This window comes from Nesoenas mayeri (genome assembly GCF_963082525.1).
Source record: "Nesoenas mayeri genome assembly, chromosome: 36".
In the NCBI taxonomy this organism is placed as follows: domain Eukaryota; kingdom Metazoa; phylum Chordata; class Aves; order Columbiformes; family Columbidae; genus Nesoenas; species Nesoenas mayeri.
Window position 1 is genome coordinate 258758 of NC_137577.1, and position 21470 is coordinate 280227.

Genomic DNA, 21470 nt, shown 5'->3' on the forward strand with positions numbered 1-21470 from the left:
TCCCCAAGAGTCCCTGGTGTCCCCCTGGCCCCATGTCCCCATGTCCCATATCCCCCTGTCCCCATGTCCCCATGTCCCCATATCCCCCTGTCCCCATATCCCCCTGTCCCCATATCCCATGTCCCCCTGGCCCCATATCCCCCTGTCCCCATATCCCATGTCCCATATCCCCTGTCCCCATATCCCCATGTCCCATGTCCCATATCCCATATCCCCATGTCCCCTGTCCCCATGTCTCATGTCCCCAGTCCCCATGATGTCCCCATATCCCCCTGTCCCCATGTCCCCATGTCCCTATATCCCCATATCCCCATGTCCCATATCCCCATGTCGTCCCATATCCCCATGTCCCCATGTCCCATATCCCCATGTCATCCCATATCCCCATATCCCATATCCCCATGTCCCCATATCCCATGTCCCATATCCCCTATCCCCATATCCCATATCCCCATGTCCCCATATCCCCATGTCCCCATGTCCCATGTCCCCATGTCCCATGTCCCCATATCCTCACATCCCCATATCCCCCTGTCCCATATCCCCATGTCCCATGTCCCCACGCTGTCCCCGTTGTCACCTTGTTGTAGAGGGCGCAGATGTGCAGCGCCGTGTCCCCATATCCCCATATCCCATGTCCCCCTGTCCCCATGTCCCATATCCCATGTCCCCATGATGATGTCCCCCTGTCCCCATGCTGTCCCCATGTCCCATGTCCCCATGTCCCATGTCCCCATGTCCCTATATCCCCATATCCCCATGTCCCATGTCCCCATGATGTCCCCATGATGTCCTCAGTGTCACCTTGTTGTAGAGGGCGCAGATGTGCAGCGCTGTGTCCCCATGTCCCCATATCCCCATGTCCCATATCCTCATGATGTCCCCATATCCCCATGTCCCCCTGTCCCATATCCCCATGTCCCATGTCCCATGTCCCATACCCCCATGTCCCATGTCCCATGTCCCCACGCTGGCCCCATTGTCACCTTGTTGTAGAGGGCGCAGATGTGCAGCGCCGTGTTCCCATGTCCCATATCCCCATGTCCCCATATTCCCCTGTCCCATATCCCCATGTCCCATATCCCCATGTCCCATGTCCCCATGATGTCCCCATGATGTCCCCACGATGTCCCTGTTGTCACCTTGTTGTAGAGGGCACAGATGTGCAGCGCCGTGTTCCCATGTCCCATATCCCCATGTCCCCATATCCCCATATCCCCCTGTCCCATATCCCCATGTCCCATGTCCCATACCCCATATCCCCATGTCCCATGTCCCATGTCCCATATCCCCATGTCCCCATGATGTCCCCACGCTGTCCCCGTTGTCACCTTGTTGTAGAGGGCGCAGATGTGCAGCGCCGTGTTCCCCGATGCGTTCTGGGCCGCGGCCTCGGCCCCATAGAACAGCAAGTGCTCCAGGTGCTGAGAGTGCCCGTGCTGGCACGCCTGGGGACATGGGGACATCAGGGGACATGGGGACATCAGGGGACACGGGGACATGGGGACATCAGGGGACATCAGGGGACATGGGACATGGGGACATCAGGGGACATCAGGGGACATCATGGGAACATCATGGGACAGGTACATGGGGACATCAGGGGACATCAGGGGACATGGGGACATCAGGGGACATCAGGGGACATGGAGACATTAGGGGACATAAGGGGACACGGGGACATGGGGACATCAGGGGGACATGGGACATGGGGACATCAGGGGACATGGGGACATCAGTGGACATAAGGGGACATGGGGACATCAGTGGACATAAGGGGACATGGGGACATGGGGACATCAGGGGACATCGGGGACATGGGGACATCAGGGGACATCAGGGGGACATGGGACATGGGGACATCAGGGGACATTAGGGGACGTGGAGACATCAGGGGACATCATGGGAACATCATAGGAACATCATGGGAACATCATGGGAACATCATGGGACAGGGACACGCCTGGGGACATGGGGACATCAGGGGACATCATGGGACATCAGGGGACATCATGAGACATCACGGGACATCATGGGAACATCATGGGACAGGGACACGCCTGGGGACACGGGGACATCAGGGGACATCATGGGAACATCATAGGAACATCATGGGAACATCATGGGACAGGGACACGCCTGGGGACATGGGGACATCAGGGGACATCATGGGACATCAGGGGACATCATGGGAACATCATGGGACAGGGACACGCCTGGGGACATGGGGACATCAGGAGACATCATGAGACATCAGGGGACATCATGAGACATCACGGGACATCATGGGAACATCATGGGACAGGGACACGCCTGGGGACACGGGGACATCAGGGGACATCATGGGAACATCACGGGACATCATGGGAACATCATGGGACAAGGACACGCCTGGGGACACGGGGACATCAGGGGACATCATGGGAACATCATGGGACATCATGGGAACATCATGGGACAGGGACACGCCTGGGGACATGGGGACATCAGGGGACATCATGGGAACATCATGGGAACATCATGGGAACATCATGAGAACATCATGGGAACATCATGGGAACATCATGGGACAGGGACACGCCTGGGGACACGGGGACATCAGGGGACATCATGGGGATAGGGACATCGGAACATGGGAACAGTGACACTGGGACATGGGACATGCCTGGGGACAGGGGACATCATGGGGATATCATGGGACATCATGGGACATCATGGGGACAGGGACACGGGGACAGGGACATGGGGACAGGGACATGGGGACATCATGGGACATCATGGGGACATGGGGGTGACACAGGTGACATGGGGGTGACTCGGGTGACACGGGGGTGACACAGGTGACACTTGGGGACACATGTCACCTGGTGTATCTCCTGCCAGCCGTTCTCGTCCCACATCCCAATGGTGGGACAGGGGGTGACACAAGGGACATGGGGGTGACTCAGGTGACATGGGGGTGACTCAGGGGACACGGGGGTGACACAGGTGACACTTGGGGACACATGTCACCTGGTGTATCTCCTGCCAGCCGTTCTCGTCCCACGTCCCAATGGTGGGACAGGGGGTGACACAGGTGACATGGGGGTGACTCAGGTGACACGGGGGTGACTCGGGTGACACAGGGGTGACTCGGGGGACACTTGGGGACACATGTCACCTGGTGTATCTCCTGCCAGCCGTTCTCGTCGCGGGTCCCGATGGTGGCCCGGTGGGCCAGCAGCAGCTCGCAGCAGCGGGGGTCGCCCCCCACCATGGCCGTGTGGTACAGGGGGGTCAGGCCCCGCCGGTCCTTGTAATTCGGGGACCCCCCCAGGTCCAGCAGGGCCTGGGGGGGGGGATAGGGGTGCCCCCATTGGTTCCCCATTGGTTCCCCTGTGTCCCCATTGGTTCCCAGTGTCCCCATTGGTTCCCCATTGGTTACCCCATTGGTTACCCATTGGTTCCCCATGTCCCTATTGGTTCCCCATTGGTTCCCCCATTGGTTCTCCTGTGTCCCCATTGGTTCCCCACATCCCCATTGGTTCCTGGTGTCCCCATTGGTTACCCCATTGGTTCCCCCATTGGTTCCCCTGTGCCCCCATTGGTTCCCTCATGTCCACATTGGTTCCCCCATTGGTTCTCCTGTGTCCCCATTGGTTGCCCCATGTCCCCAGTGGTTCCCCATTGGTTCCCCCATTGGGTCCCCTGTGCCCCCATTGGTTTCCCCATTGGTTCCCCATGTCCCTATTGGTTCCCCCATTGGTTCTCCTGTGTCCCCATTGGTTCCTCTGTGCCCCCATTGGTTGCCCCATGTCCCCATTGGTTCCCCATTGGTTCTCCTGTGCCCCCATTGGTTCCCCCATGTCCACATTGGTTCCCTATTGGTTCCCCCATTGGCTCCCCATGTCTCCATTGGTTCCCCATTGGATACCCACTGGTTCCCCATTGGTTCCCCGTATCTCCATTGATTCCCCATTGGTTCCCCTGTGCCCCCATTGGTTCCCCCATTGGTTCCCCATGTCCCTGTTGGTTCCCCATTGGTTCCCCCATTGGTTCTCCTGTGTCCCCATTGGTTCCCCACATCCCCATCGGTTCCCGGTGTCCCCATTGGTTCCCCCATTGGTTCCCCCATTGGTTCCCCTGTGTCCCCATTGGTTCCCTCATGTCCACATTGGTTCCCCATTGGTTCTCCATTGGGTCCCCTGTGCCCCCATTGGTTCCCCCATGTCCCCACTGGTTCCTCATTGGTTCCCCGTATCTCCATTGGTTCTCCATTGTTTCACCCATTGGTTCCCCATTGGTTCCCCATGTCCACATTAGTTCCCTATTGGTTCCCCCATTGGTTCCCCATGTCCTCATTGGTTCCTCCATGTCCCCATTGGTTCCCCATTGGTTCCCCCATTGGTTCCCCATTGGTTCCCTGGGTCCCCATTGGTTTCCCATTGGTTCCCCCATTGGTTCCCCATGTCCCCATTGGTTCCCCCATTGGTTCCCCCATGTCCCCATTGGTTCCTCCATTGGTTCCCCACGTCCCCATTGGCTCCCCATTAGTTCCCAGTGTCCTATTGGTCCCTGTGCCTCCATTGGTTCCCATTGGCTCCCCCTTCGGTTCTCCGCGTCCCCATTGGTCCCCGCTTGGTTCTCCGCATCCCCATTGGTCCCCGCTCAGTTCCCCATGCCCCCATTGGTTCCCCGCATCCCCATTGGTTCCCATTGGCTCCCCATTGGTTCCCATTGGTCCCTGCTCAGTTCCCCGCGCCCCCATTGGTTCCCTGTGCCCCCATTGGTTCCCATTGGTCCCCGCTCAGTTCCCCACGCCCCCATTGGTTCCCATTGGTCCCCGCTCAGTTCCCCACATCCCCATTGATTCCCATTGATCCCTGCTCAGTTCCCCACATCCCCATTGGTTCCTCATTGGTTCCCTGCGTCCCCATTGGTTCCCATTGGTCCCTGCTCAGTCCCCCACGCCCCCATTGGTTCCCCGTGTCCCCATTGGTTCCCCATTGTTTCCCCGCGTCCCCACTGGTTCCCATTGGTCCCTGCTAGGTTCCCTGCATCCCCATTGGTTCCCATTGGCTCCCCCTTCGGTTCCCCACGCCCCCATTGGTCCCCATTGGTCCCCGCTTGGTTCCCCGTGCCCCCACTGGTTCCCCGCGTCCCCATTGGATCCCATTGGTCCCCGCTGGGTTCCCCGGGCCCCCATTGGCTCCCCGCGGCCGCGCACCATGAGCGCGTGGTAGCGGCGGGTGCAGACGGCGCGGTGCAGCGCAGTGGCGCCGTCACGCGCCCGGAAGTCCAGGTGCGCCCCCCCCAGGCACAGAAGCCGGATGATCTCGACCTCCGCCGGGCCCTCGCGCTGCGCCGCCAGCGTCAGCGGCGTCTCTGCCGGGACACGCCGCGTGCGCCATACAGACACATAGACCCATGGACCCATGGACCCATAGACCATAGAGACCCATAGACCATAGAGACCCATAGACCATAGACACCATAGAGACCCATAGACCATAGAGACCATAGAGACCCATAGACCATAGAGACCCATAGACACATAGACACATAGACCATAGAGACCATAGAGACCCATAGACAGACCATAGAGACCATAGAGACCCATAGACCATAGAGACCCATAGACACATAGACACATAGACCATAGAGACCATAGAGACCCATAGACCATAGAGACCATAGAGACCCATAGACCATAGAGATCCATAGACACATAGACTCTATAGACCCATACACCCATGCACCCATAGACCATATAGACCCATGGACCACAGACCATATAGACCCACAGACACATAGACTGTATAGACCCATAAACCCATACACCCGTAGACCCATAGGCCATATAGACCCATAGACCCTATAGAGCCATAGACCATAGAGACCCATAGACCATATAGACCCAGAGACACATAGACCATAGAGACCATAGAGACCCATAGACACATAGACCCATGGACCCATAGACCCATAGACACATAGACCATAGAGACCCATAGACACATAGGCCCATGGGCCATAGACCGTATAGACCCATAGACCATAGAGACCATAGAGACCCATAGACCATAGAGACCCATAGACCATAGACCATATAGACCCATAGACACCACAGAGACCCATAGACCATAGAGACCCATAGACCCATAGAGACCCATAGACCAATGGACCATAGAGACCCATAGACCCATAGACCATATAGACTCATAGACACATAGACCACATAGACCCACAGACCCATATAGATCCATAGACCCATAGACCCATGGACCATAAAGACCCATAGACACATAGACCATAGAGACCATAGAGACCCATAGACCCACAGACCATATAGATCCATAGACACATAGACCATATAGACCCATAGACCAATAGACATAGACCGTATAGACCATAGAGACCCATAGACCACAGAGACCCATAGACCATATAGACCATAGAGACCCATAGACCCACAGAGACCATAGAGACCCATAGACCCATGGACCATAGACACCCATAGACACATAGACCATAGAGACCCATAGACCATATAGACTCATAGACACATAGACCCATATAGATCCATAGACCCATAGACCATAGAGACCCATACACCCATGGACCATAGAGACCCATAGACACATAGACCATATAGACCCAGAGACCCATAAACCATAGAGACCCATAGACACATAGACCATAGACACATAGAGACCCATAGACCCCATAGACCCATAGACCCATACACCCATGGACCCATAGACCACATAGACCCATAGACACATAGACCATATAGACCCACGGACCCATAGACCATAGACACATAAACCGTATAGACCCATACACCCATGGACCCATAGACCATATAGACCCATACACCCATAGACCATATAGACCCATACACCCATAGACCATAGACTGTATAGTCTGTATACACTGTATAGACCCAGGGGGTCCCCATGTCTCAGCCCCCGAGTCCGAGTCGTGGTAGTTGGGGTCCAGCCCATCACCCCATAACCCCATCACCCCATAACCCACATCCAGGGGGTCCCCAAGATGTCCCCAGGGGGTCCCCATGTCTCACCCCCCGAGTCCGAGTCGTGGTAGTTGGGGTCCAGCCCCCGCTCCAGCAGCCGCGCCACCTTCTCAGCCGAGCCGTGCTGAACGTAGTCCAGGAACTTGCGCAGTCCCGTCTGGGGACACGGGGACATGGGGGACATGGGGGACATGGGGACATGGGGGACATGGGGGACATGGGGGGACACAGGGGACATGGGGGGACATGGGGACATGGGGGGATATGGGGGACACGGGGGGACATGGGGGGATATGGGGGGATATGGGGGGATATGGGGGACACGGGGGGACATGGGGACATGGGGGGATATGGGGGGATATGGGGGACATGGGGGACATGGGGGACATGGGGGGATATGGGGGACATAGGGGACATGGGGGGACATGGGGGGACATGGGGGGATATGGGGGGATATGGGGGACATGGGGACATGGGGGGATATGGGGGGACATGGGGGGACATGGGGGGATATGAGAGACATGGGGAAATGGGGGGATATGGGGGGACATGGGGGACATGGGGGGACATTGGGGTATGGGGGACATGGGGGATATGGGGGACATGGGGACATGGGGGACATGGAGGATATGGGGGAATATGGGGGACATGGGGGATATGGGGGACATGGGGGGATATGGGGGACATGGGGCGACATGGGGGACAAGGGGGACACGGGGGACATATGGGTCACCAGGGACATGGGGGACATGGGGACATGGGGGACATGGGGGGACACCAGGGATATGGGGGATAGGGGGACAGGGGGGTCACCGGGAACATGGGGGACACCGGGGACAGGGGGGTCACCGGGGACATGGGGGACATGGGGGACATGGGGACATGGGAGACATGGGGGGACAGGGGGACATGGGGGACATGGGAGACATGGGGACATGGGGGACATGGGGGGTCACCGGGGACACGGGGGACATGGGGGACATGGGGGTCACCGGGGACATGGGGGACATGGGGACATGGGGGACATGGGGGACAGGGGGGTCACCAGGGACATGGGGTACATGGGGGTCACTGGGGACATGGGAGACATGGGGACATTGGGGGATATGGGGGACACGGGGGACATGGGGGACAGAGGGGTCACCGGGAACATGGGAGACATGGGGGACATGGGGGATATGGGGGATATGGGGGGACATGGGGGACACGGGGGACACCGGGGGGACATGGGGGGTCACCGGGGGACATGGGGGACATGGGGGAGATGGGGGTCACTGGGGACATGGGGGACATGGGGTCACATGGAGGACACGGGGGATATGGGGGACATGGGGGGACAGGGGGGATATGGGGGGACATAGGAGACACGGGGGACACGGGGGGACATGGGGGGACAGAGGGGATATGGGGGATATGGGGGACATGGGAGACATGGGGGAATGGGGGACACCGGGGTCACCGGGAACACGGGGGACATGGGGGTCACCAGGAACACGGGGGACAGGGGGGTCACCGGGGACATGGAGGACAGGGGGACATGGGTGACATGGGAGACATGGGGGACATGGGAGACACGGGGGACATGGGAGACATGGGGGACATGGGGACATGGGGGGTCACCGGGAACACGGGGGACACAAGGGACAGGGGGGTCACCGGGGACACGGGGGACATGGGGGGACAGGGGGGACACCAGGGACACGGGGGACATGGGGGACATGGGGGGTCACCGGGGACATGGGGGACATGGGGACATGGGGGGTCACCGGTGACACGGGGGACATGGGGGGACAGGTGGATGCTCGGAGCAAGGGGACACCCGGAGGGGTCATGGGGACAGGAGGCGTGGTCATGGATGAAGGGGCGTGGTCATGGATGAAGGGGCGTGGCCGGGATGCAATGGGCGGGGTCAGGGATTGGGGGCGTAGTCAGGGATGAAGGGGCGTGGTCAGGGATGCAACAGGCAGGGTCAGGGAGCAAAGGGCGTGGTCGAGGTGAAGGGGCGTGGCCAGGGAGGAGGGAGGGGGCGGGACTGGAGGGGGGCGTGGCCTGGCAGCAGGGGGCGGGGCCGGGGGGGCGGGGCCACACCTTGGTGTGCAGCTTGGCCAGCTGCTTCTCGTCCAAGTTCGTCTGCTTGTACACCCGCGTCTTGTAGCGGAACTGGGGGGCGGGGTCAGCGGGGACACGCCCCCTCGGCCGAGGGACACGCCCCTTCCCCGCCATGACCACGCCCCCACGCCCCCCCGGCTTCCAACCACTTCTGACCTCGATCTGGGGCACTCGCCCCGCCCACCCCCGAGATCCCGCCCACTCCAGGCTCCGCCCACCAGGAGGACCCGCCCACCCCGAGTCCCCACCCCCTCCCAGTTTCCTTAAGGGAAGCTCCTCCCCGAGGTCCTGCCCATCATGAGGCCCCGCCCACCCCAGCCCCCCCCACAATCGGGTCCCGCCCATCCCGATGCCCCACCCACCCCAAGCCGCACCCACCCCAAGCCCCGCCCACCTCCAAGCCCCGCCCACCCCAAGCCCCACCCACCCCAAGCCCCACCCACTTCAAGCCCCGCCCATCCCCAAGCCCCACCCACCCCATTTCCCCACCCACTCCCAAGCCCCACCCACCGCCACTTCCCCACCCACCCGCAAGCCCCGCCCACCCCAAGCCCCACCCACCCCCATTTCCCTTAAGGGAACCTCCTGCCTACCCAGATCCCCCACCCACCCCAAGCCCCACCCATCCCCAAGCTCCACCCACCCCCAAGCCCCACCCACTCCAAGCCCCACCCACCTCCAAGCCCCGCCCACCTCCAAGCCCCATCTACCCCCAAGTCCCACCCACTCCAAGCCCCACCCACCCTCAAGCTCCACCCACCCCCAAGCCCCACCCACCTCAAGCCCCGCCCACCCCAAAGCCCCGCCCACCCCAAAGCCCCGCCCACCTCCTCTTCCCTTAAGGGATGATTCTTCCCCAAGTCCTGCCCACCCCAGTCCCCGCCCCCTCCCGAGACCCCACTCCTCCTGAGCCCCCGCCCACCCCAAGCCCCGCCCACCCCAAGCCCCGCCCACCCCCCAAGCCCCGCCCACCTCGAGGTAGGGCACGCCCTGGTCGAAGCTCTGCGGGTAGTCGGGTCGAAGCTCTGCGGGTAGTCGCGCAGCGGGCGCTCCTCGTCCAGGAACTTGGCGTCGCGGCCGGCGGCCGCGGGCTGGAACAGCCCGTAGTTCAGCCCGTCGTGCAGCCCCTCGGTCAGCGCGCACAGCAGCTGCTGCTTCGCCGCCCACACGGCAGCGCCGGGGTCGAAACGCAGGCACTTCTGGGGGGGGGACATAATGGGGACATGGGGACAATGGGGACATGGGGACAATGGGGTCAGATAGTGGGGTCCCCATACATCCCATATTGGGGACACACAGCCGTGCCGGGGTCGAAACACAGGCACTTCTCGGGGGGGGACAGCGTGGGGATGTCGTGGGGACATCGTGGGGACATCGTGGGGACAATGGGGTCAGATAGTGGGGACCCCAGACATCCATATTGGGGACACACGGCAGCGCCGGGGTCGAAACGCAGGCACTACTTGGGGGGGGGAATATAATGGGGACAATGGGGTCAGATCACATGGATCGGGGACATGGGGACATGGGGACATGGGACATGGGGACATGGGACATGGGGACATGGGACATGGGGACGTGGGACATGGGGACATGGGGATGGGGGGACATGGGACATGGGGATATGGGGACATGGGACAGGGGGATATGGGGACATGGGACAGGGGGACAGGAGGACATGGGACAGGGGGACATGGGGATATGGGACATGGGACATGGGACAGGGGACATGGGGATAATGGGATATGGGGATGTGGGGACATGGGGACATGGACCATGGGGACAGGGGGATATGGGGATATGGGGACATGGGGATATGGGGACAGGTGGATCCCCTCCACTTCTGGGAGGGACAGCGTGGGGACGTCGTGGGGACATCGTGGGGACATCATGGGGACATGGGGACAATGGGGACAATGGGGTCAGATCACACGGATCGGGGACATGGGGACATGGGGACATGGGGACAATGGGGTCAGATCACACGGATCGGGGACACAGGGACATGGGGACAATGGGGTCAGATAGTGGGATCCCCAGACATCCCATAGTGGGACCCCCAGACATCCCATAGTGGGAACCTCTAGACACCCATATTGGGGACCCCCAGACACCCATATTGGGGACACACGGCAGCGCCGGGGTTGAAACGCAGGCACTTCTGGGGGGGACATAATGGGACATGGGGACAATGGGGACATGGGGACAATGGGGTCAGACACCCCGTATTGGGAACCCCCAGCACCCCCGGGGTCAGACACCCATAGTGGGAACCCAGACACCCCATAGTGGGGACCCTGAGACACCCATATTGGGGACCTCCAGACACCCCATATTGGGGACCCCCAGCACCCCTGGGGTCAGACACCCATAGTGGGGACCCCAGACATCCCATATTGGGAACCTCCAGACATCCCATATTGGGGACCCCAATACCACCCACTGGCTCAGACACCCATAGTGGGGACCCCCAGACACTCATATTGGGGACCCCAGACATCCCATAGTGGGGACCCCAGACATCCCATATTGAGGACCCCAATACCACCCACTGGCTCAGACACCCATAGTGGGGACCCCCAGACACTCATATTGGGGACCCCAGACATCCCATAGTGGGAACCCCAGACATCCCATAGTGGGACCCCCAGCACCCCTGGGGTCAGACACACATAGGGGGGACTCCCAGACATCCCATATTGGGGACCCCCAGACATCCCATATTGGGGACCCCAGACATTCCATAGTGGGGACCCCCAGACACCCATATTGGGGACCCCCATACCACCCAGTGGCTCAGACACCCATAGTGGGGACCCCCAGACACACATATTGGGGACCCCCAGCACCCCAGGGGTCAGACGCCCATAGTGGGAACCCCAGACATCCCATATTGGGAAACCCCAGACATCCCATAGTGGGGACCCCCAGACACCCATAGTGGGGACCCCCAGCACCCCTGGGGTCAGACACCCATAGTGGGGACCCCCCCCTTATTTTTACCCCCATCTTCGTGGGACCCCTCCAAATTTTGGGACCCCTCCAAATTTTAGGATCACTCCTCCATAATTTCGGGGTCCCCCCCATTTCGGATTCGCCCCCCATTTCAGGGTCTCCCCTCCCCCCCATTTTGGGGTCCCCGTCCCATTTTGGATTCCCCCCCCCATTTTCGGGGTGTCCCCCCATTTTTAGGTCCCCCCCTGCTTTATGGTCCCCCCCATTTTCGGGGTCCCCCCCCCATTTCGGGATTCCCCCCCCATTTTGGGGTCCCCCCATTTCGGGGTCCCCCCCTCCCCCCCATTTCGGGATCTCCCCCCATTTTTGGGTCCCCCCCATTTCGGGGTCCCCCCATTTCGGGGTCCCCCCCATTTCGGGGTGTCCTCCCTCATTTTGGGATCCCCCCCCCATTTCAGGGTCCCCCCATTTTCGGGGTCCCCCCCCCATTTCGGATTCCCCCCCACATTTCGAGATCTCCCCCCATTTTGGGGTCCCCCCCATTTTTGGGGTCCCCCCCATTTTCGGGGTGCTCACCGTCTGGTGCAGGTCGGGGATGCCGATGCGAAACACCATCATGCTGAAGTGGGGGGGGGTGTCGTCGGGGGGCGGGGGGGGGCGGGGTCCCCCCCGGGAGCGGCTTGTTGGGGGGAGGGGTCCCCCGGGGTTGCTTTTTGGGGGTCCCCCCTCGCGGGAACTCCCCGAATCCGAGTCGTTTTCGGGGTACTCGGAGCCCCGACCCTCCTCCTCCTCGCTGGACGCCGGCGTGCGCGACATGGTGCCATGGGCTGGGGGGACCCCGAAACGCGCCTGAACCCCCAAATAGACCTGAGACCCCAGAGTGAACCCCCAAATAGACCTGAACCCCCCAAATAGACCTGAACCCCCAAATAGACCTGAACCCTCAAATGCACCTGAGACCCCCGAGTGAACCCCCAAATAGACCTGAACCCCCAAATAGACCTGAGACCCCAGACTGAGCCCCCAAATAGACCTGAGCCCCCAAATAGACCTGAGCCCCCGGAGTGAACCCCCAAATGCACCTGAACCCCCCAAATAGACCTGAACCCCCATATGCACCTGAGAGCCCCGAGTGAACCCCCAAATACACCTGAACCCCCAAATGCACCTGAGACCCCCGAGTGAACCCCAAATAGACCTGAACCCCCAAATGCACCTGAGACCCTGGAGTGGGCCCTCAAATAGATCTGAACCCCCAGAGTGAACCCCCAAAGAGACCTGAACCCCAAAACATACCTGACACCCCCAAATAGACCTGAGCCCCAAATACAACTGAGCCCCCAAATAGACCTGAAGCCCCAAATAGACCTGAGCCCCCAAATAGACCTGAGACCACAGAGTGAACCCCCAAATGCACCTGAACCTCCCAAATAGACCTGAACCCCCATATGCACCTGAGAGCCCCGAGTGAACCCCCAAATAGACCTGAACCCCCAAATGCACCTGAGACTCCAAACGCACCTGAGACCCCGGAGTGAGCCCCCAAATAGACCTGAGCCCCCCAAAATAGACCTGACCCCCCCAGACACACCAGGGACCCCTAAATAGACCTGAACCCCCAAATACAACTGAGTCCCCAGAGTGGACCCCCAAATAGACCTGATCCCCCAAACCAGATCTGACACCCCCAAATAGACCTGAGCCCCCCCAAATAGACCTGAACCCCCAAATAGACCTGAGACCCCCGAGTGAACCCCCAAATAGACCTGAATCCCCCAAAATAGACCTGACCCTCCCAGACACACCAGGGACCCCCAAATAGACCTGAACCCCAAACGCACCTGAACCCCAAAGTGAACCCTCAAATAGACCTGAACCCCAAAATACACCTGAGACCCCAGAGTGAACCCCCAAATAGACCTGAGCCCCCAAATAGACCTGAGACCCCGGAGTGAACCCCCAAATAGACCTGAGACCACAGAGTGAACCCCCAAATAGACCTGAACCCCCAAATATACCTGAGACCCCGGAGTGAACCCCCAAATAGACCTGAGCCCCCAAATAGACCTGAGACCGCGGAGTGAACCCCCAAATAGACCTGAACCCCCAAATATACCTGAGACCGCAGACTGAGCCCCCAAATAGACCTGAGCCCCCAAATAGACCTGAGACCCCAGAGTGAACCCCCAAAGAGACCTGAACCCCCAAACGCGCCTGAGACCCCAGAGTGAACCCCCATATACACCTGAGACCCCAAATGCACCTGAGACCCCAGAGTGAACCCCCAAATAGACCTGAACCCCAAATAGACCTGGACCCCCCCCAAATACACCTGAACCCCCAAAACACACCCGACCCCCCCAAATCCACCTGAACCCCCCAAATGGTCCTGACCCCCCCCCATGCTTACACACGCATCTTGCACACGCGTGTGCACACACAGGGCATCACATGACCTGGGCGGGGGGGGGGGGAGGAGAGGAGGGTGACCCCCCACCCCCAATTAATTACCCTTCCCCTCCCCGCCCCGTGCACGCGCGTCCCGTGTTAATGGTGACACGGGTTATTTTTAGCGGAAATGGAGCGAGTCCCGTGGGGGGGGGAGGGGAGGAGGGGGGGGAGGGGACACGGGGACACACGTGGGGACACACGTGGGGACACGGTGACCCGGATCGGGGCCCTTGAAACAGATGGGGGGGGGCGGGAACACGCGTGGGGGGGGGGGGTGAGTGTGCAAGGGGGCGTGTGCAATGGGAACGCGTGTGCACGCGCATATGGAAGTGAGTGTGCAAAGGGGGCTCGTGTGTGTGCACGGGGGTGTGTACATGAGTGTGCAAGAGGGGGAGTGTATGAGGGTGCGTGTGCAAGGGTGGGCGTGCAAATATATGTGTGTGTGCAGATATATGTGTGTGTGCAAAGGGAACTCGTGTGTGCACAGGGTCGTGTGCACAAGTGGGAGTGTATGGGGAGGATGAGTGTGCAAGGGTGTGCGTGCAATGGGAACATGTGTGTGTGCAAATATATGTGTGTGTGCACCAGGAACTCATGTGTGTGCATGGGGGTGTGTGCATGAATGTGCAAGAGTGAGGATGCGTGTGCAAGGGTGTGCGTGCAAATAGATGTGTGTGTGCAAAGGGAACTCGTGTGTGTGCACGGGGGTGTGTGCATGAGTGTGCAAGAGTGGGAGTGTATGGGGAGGATGCGTGTGCAAGGGTGGGCGTGCAAATATATGTGTGTGTGCAAAGGGAACTCGTGTGTGCATGGGGGTGTGTGCATGAGTGTGCAAGAGTGGGAGTGTATGGGAAGGATGCGTGTGCAAGGGTGGGGTGTGTAAATATATGTGAGTGTGCAGATATATGTGTGTGTGCAAAGGGAACTCGTGTGTGTGCATGGGGATGTGTGCATGAGTGTGCAAGAGTGGGAGTGTATGGGAGGATGCGAGTGCAATGGTGAGCGTGCAATGGGAACACGTGTGCGTGCAAATATATGTGTGTGTGCACCAGGGACTCATGTGTGTGCACGAGGGTGTGTGCATGAGTGTGCAAGAGTGGGAGTGTATGGGGAGGATGCGTGTGCAAGGGTGAGCGTGCAATGGGAACACGTGTGCGTGTAAATATATGTGTGTGTGCACCAGCAACTCGTGTGTGTGCATGGGGGTGTGTGCATGAGTGTGCAAGAGTGGGAGTGTATGGGGGTGCTTGTGAAAGGGTGAGTGTGCAATGGGAACACGTGTGCGTGCAAATAGATGTGTGTGTGCAAAGGGAACTCGTGTGTGTGCACGGGGGTGTGTGCACACGTGTGCAAGCGTGTGCGTGCACAAGCAGCAAGTGTGCACGCGTGGGGGTGTGTCCATTGGGGGGTGAGTGTGCAAGGGGGTGTGTGCACGGGGAACACGTGTGTGCATGGAGAGAACACACGTGCATTCACGCACGTGTGTGCAAACGTGTGGACACTGGGAACGTGCGTGTGCATTAGTGCACGTGTGTGCACCAGGAGTGTGTGTGCGTGTGGACAAGGTGCACGTGTGTGTGTAAGCGTGTACATGGGGGAGCACGTGAGTGTGCAAGGGGGCGTGTGCACGGGGGAGCATGTGTGTGTGCAATGGGGTGCACGGGGGAGCACGTGTGTGTGCAATGGGGTGTGTGCATGGAGCGCACATGTGTGTGCAAGCTTGTGTAGGGGGGAGCACGTGAGTGTGCAAGGGGGTGCACGGGGGAGCACATGAGTGTGCAAGGGGGTGCACAGGGGAGCATGTGTGTGTGCAAGGGGGTGTGTGCATGTGTGTGTGCAAAGGCATGTGTGCACGGGGAGCACTTGAGTGTGCAAGGGAGTGCACGGGGGAGCACATGTGTGTGCAAAGGGGTGTGTGCACATGTGTGTGCAAGGGGCGTGTGCATGGGGTAGCACATGAGTGTGCAAGCGTGTGCACGTGGAACACTTGTGTGTGCAAACATGTGCACGAGGGAGCACGTGTGTGTGCAAGCATGTGCACGGGGGAGCATGTGAGTGTGCAAGGGGGTGTGTGCATGAAGAACACGTGTGTGTGCAAACGGGTGCACGGGGAGCACGTGAGTGTGCAAGCGTGTGTGTGCACCAGGAACACGTGTGTGTGCAAGGGGGCGTGTGCACAGGGGAGCACATGTGTGTGCAAGTGGGTGCACAGGCGAGCACATGAGTGTGCAAGGGGGCGCGTGCACGGGGAGCATGTGTGTGTACAAGGGGGTGTGTGCACGGGGCAGCTCATGAGTGTGCAAGGGGGCGTGTGCACAGGGAGCACATGTGTGTGCAAGCGGGTGCACGGGGGAGCACGTGTGTGTGCAAGCGGGTGCACGGGGGAGCACATGAATGTGCAAGGGGGCGTGTGCACGGGGGAGCACGTGTGTGTACAAGGGGGTGTGTGCACGGGGCAGCTCATGAGTGTGCAAGGGGGTGTGTGCACGGGGAGCACGTTTGTGTACAAGGGTGTGTGTGCACAGGGGAACACATGTGTGTGCAAGCAGGTGCGCAGGGAAGCACTTGAGTGTGCAAGAGTGTGCACGGGGGAGCACGTGTGTGTGCAATGGGGTGCACGGGGGACCACATGAGTGTGCAAGGGGGCGTGTGCACGGGGAGCACGTGTGTGTGCAAGGGGGTGCACGGGGCAGCTCATGAGTGTGCAAGGGGGCGTGTGCACGGAGGAGCACGTGTGTGTGCAAGGGGGTGCACGGGGGACCACATGAGTGTGCAAGGGGGCGTGTGCACAGGGAGCACGTGTGTGTACAAGCGTGTGCATGAGGGAGCACGTGTGTGTGCAAGAGGGTGCACGCAAGCATGTGAGTGTGCAATGGGGTGCATGGGGGAGCACATGAGTGTGCAAAGGGGTGCACGGGGACAAGTGTGCAAGCGCGCACGTGTGCACACGTGGGAACGCTCGCGACCAACGGGAACACACGTGCGCCACGCGCACGAGAGACACGCGTGCGACCCACGTGCGCACACGCGTGTGCGCGCCCACCACGTGCACGAGGACCCCTCGTGCGACACGCGGACCCTCGTGCCACACCAGCCCAATTCGGGCTCGTTTTCCCCCAGAATCCTTTGCTGTTGCTATGGCGACCGTCAGGTGCTGCCAGTCCTGGGGGGGGGGGTGGTTATGGGGGGGGGGGGAGGGGGGGGGATGGGGAACCCAGGCGTCCGGGTACACGCGTGTGCCCCTCGCCCCCCCACACCCCCCCCAACGTGCAAGAGCCTCAGGACCCGTGCAATGCACACGCACCCTCGTGCAACACCCCCCCCGCCGTGCACACGCGTGTCGAGCCCCCCCCCACCCCCCCCCCACTCCGACACGCCCACGGGTGCACACGCAAGGTGGTGCAGGTCCCGTGCACGCTCGTGCATACTCGTGCACGCTCGTGCACGCGCCTCTTGCACGCTCACCCCACGTGCAAACGCACCAACAGGTGCGCGCGCCTCGTGCACGCTCGCACACGCGTGTGCGCGGCCCCACGTGGGGTGGGGGGGCATCATAATGAGGCTGAACGAGCCCTAATGAAGCCACGGTCGCCGTGCGAGGCCGCTTGCACACGCGTGTGCAACACCCGCCCCTTTGACACACGTGGGGAGGGACACACACACGCGTGTCACACACGTGGTGGGGGGGGGGGGAGGAGAGGGGGGGGGGCGCCACCCGTGACACACACGTGGCCGAGCCGGTGGGCGCGGGGACCTCGCAGCCACGTGTGTGACACACGCGTGTGTGTGTGTGTGTGTCCACGCGGCGGGACCCGCCCCCCTTTTCCACGCGTGTCACCATCACCCCCTTGCACAACACCCCCCCCCCCCCCTCTACTTTGCACAAGCGTCTCCACGTTGCACGGAGCTCCCCCCTCGGTGCACACGACCCCCCCCCCCCCCCGCCCTTGCACACCCACGGAGCCGCCTTGCACACCCACGCGTGTGTTGCACCAGCCGCCCCCCCCGCAATTCTTGCACGGCCGCCGCTCGGCCACGCTACGCGCATCCCCGCCCCCCCCCCCCCCGCCGGTGCTTGCACGCCCACGTTGCACCGACACCTCCATCCTTGCACCGACACCCCCATCCTTGCACGGACCCCGTTGCACCGATACGGAGCCGCCCGGCCCCGTTAGACCGAACCGGTTAGACCGGCCCCGTTAGACCGACCCCGTTAGAACCGACCTGGAGCCGCCCGGCCCCGTTAAAACCGACCTGGAGCCGCCCGCCCCCGTTACACCGACCCCGTTAGACCGAACCGGTTACACCGAACCGGTTACTCCCGGCCCCGTTAGACCGACCCCGTTAGAACCGACCCCGTTAGAACCGACTTGGAGCCGCCCGCCCCCGTTACACCGACCCCGTTAGACCGAACCGGTTAGACCGGCCCCGTTAGACCGAACCGGTTACACCGAACCGGTTACTCCCGGCCCCGTTAGAACCGACCTGGTCCCACCCGGCCCCGTTACACCGACCCCATTAGACCGACCTGGTCCTGCCCGTCCCCGTTAGACCGACCCCGTTACACCGACCTGGAGCCGCCCGGCCCCGTTAGACCAGCCCCGTTACACCGACCCCATTAGAACCGACCTGGAGCCGCCCGGCCCCTTTAGACCGACCCCGTTAGAACCGACCTGGAGCCGCCCGGCCCCATTAGACCGACCCCGTTACACCGACCTGGAGCCGCCCGGCCCCGTTAGACCAGCCCCGTTACACCAACCTCGTCCTTCCCGGCCCCGTTACACCAGCCCCGTTAGAACCGACCTGGAGCCGCCCGGCCCCGTTACACCGGCCCCGTTACACCGACCTGCTCTCACCCGCCCCCGTTACACCGGCCCCGTTAGACCGACCCGGTCCCTCTCGGTCCCGTTAGACCGACCCGGTCCCTCCGGCCCCGTTACACCGACCTCCGTTAAACCGACCCGGTCCTCCCGACCCGTTATGTCTCCGGTCCCCCCCCCCCCACCTCGGTACCTGCCGGCGGTGCCGGAGCGGCGGGGGCGGCCCCGGGGAGCGGCCGCAGCGGAGCCCCCGGCGCGGCGGAGCGGAGCGGAGCGGCCCCGGCCACGCCCACCGCCGAGGCCACGCCCACCGGCCACGCCCCCTCCCGCGCGCGCGCAGCGCCACGCCCACCGCTTCTCCTCCCTCCCCTCCCCGCATAGCGCGCCACGCCCACGCACCGCCCCCTGTTTAACTCGCCACGCCCATGGAGGAGCCCACAAGGGTGGCCACGCCCACCCGATGCCCCACCCACTACGGCAGCTCCGCCCACTACGGCAGCCCCGCCCACTACGGCAGCTCCGCCCACAGAATGCCCCACTACTTGCATAATTGGCCACGCCCACAAGACTGACCACGCCCCCTGGGATGCCCCGCCCCTCCTTGTATAATTGCCCCACATTGCCCCCAATGTTGGCCCCGCCTCCCGAGATGCACCGCCCACCCCCCCCGCCCCTTGTATAATTGCCACCCACACTGCTGCTCGCAGCCCCGCCCACAAGACTGGCCACGCCCCCTGGGATGCCCGCCCACCCCCCCGCCCCTTGTATAATTGCCACCCACACTGCTGCTCGCAGCCACGCCCACAATGGCGGCCCCGCCCCCTCGAGATGCCCCGCCCACCCCCCCGCCCCTTGTATAATTGCCACCCACACTGCCGCTCGCAGCCCCGCCCACAATGTTGGCCACGCCCCCTGCAATGTCCCGCCCACTCCAGCAGCCCCGCCCACACCACACCCCCCGCCCCATATATGGTTGACCCCGCCCACTGATGCTCGCAGCCCCGCCCACAAAGGATGGCCCCACCCCCTGCAATGTCCCACCCACTCCAGCAGCCCCGCCCACCCCCCATATGGTTGACCCCGCCCACTGACACTCGCAGCCCCGCCCACAAGGATGGCCCCGCCCCTTCAATGTCCCGCCCACTCCAGCAGCCCCGCCCACACCCCCCAGCCCCCTATATGGTTGACCCCGCCCACTGCCGCTCGCAGCCCCGCCCACAAGGATGGCCCCGCCCCCTGCAATGTCCCGCCCACTCCAGCAGCCCCGCCCACCCCCATATGGTTGACCCCGCCCACTGACACTCGCAGCCCCGCCCACAAGGACGGCCACGCCCCCTTCAATGTCCCGCCCACTCCAGCAGCCCCGCCCACACCCCCAGCCCCCTATATGGTTGACCCCGCCCACTGCCGCTCGCAGCCCCGCCCACAAGGATGGCCCCGCCCCCTGCAATGCCCCGTCCACTCCAGCAGCCCCGCCCACCCCCCATATGGTTGACCCCGCCCACTGATGCTCGCAGCCACGCCCACAAGGATGGCCCCGCCCCCTGCAATGTCCCGCCCACTACAGCAGCCCCGCCCACCCCCCCACCCCATATATGGTTGACCCCGCCCACTGATGCCCGCAGCCACGCCCACAAGGATGGCCACGCCCCCTGCAATGTCCCGCCCACCCCCCATATGGTTGACCCCGCCCACTGACACTCGAAGCTACGCCCACAAATGCTGGCCACGCCCCCCTGGATAATGTGGTGGGTTTGGGGTCCCAAGGGGTTGGTGGGTTTGGGGTCCCAGGGGGGGTGGGTGGTTTTGAGGTCCAGGGGGTTGGTGGGTTTGGGGTCCCAGGGCGGGTTCGTGGTTTGGGGGTCCAGGGGGTTTGGTGGTTTGGGGGTCCCAGGGGGTTGGTGGTTTGGGGTCCCAGGGGGTTGGTAGTTTGGGGGTCCCAGGGGTTGGTGGGTCTGGGGTCCCAGGGGGGTTGGTGGGTTTTGGGCTCCCAGGGGGGTTGGTGGATCTGGGGTCCCAGGGGGTTGGTGGTTTGGGGGTCCCAGGAGGGTTGGTGGGTCTGGGGTCTCAGGGGGGTGGGTGGTTTTGGGGTCCAGGGGGTTGGTGGGTTTGGGGTCCCA

The 21470-nt window shown here is 61.9% G+C and overlaps 1 protein-coding gene across 1 annotated transcript in view; it reads right to left on the bottom strand.

The window, feature by feature from the left end:
• The window catches only part of SHANK1 (SH3 and multiple ankyrin repeat domains 1), a gene marked incomplete at both ends in the record, with an annotated part of 39123 nt that extends 26228 nt beyond the window's left edge, over positions 1-12895 (bottom strand). Inside the window, 8 exon segments of the mRNA XM_080361671.1 lie at positions 1332-1448; positions 3161-3328; positions 5207-5364; positions 7064-7172; positions 9104-9175; positions 10097-10162; positions 10165-10323; positions 12656-12895. Coding sequence (XP_080217797.1) covers positions 1332-1448; positions 3161-3328; positions 5207-5364; positions 7064-7172; positions 9104-9175; positions 10097-10162; positions 10165-10323; positions 12656-12895 — 1089 coding nt within the window.
• Positions 12896-21470: the final 8575 nt, after the last annotated feature.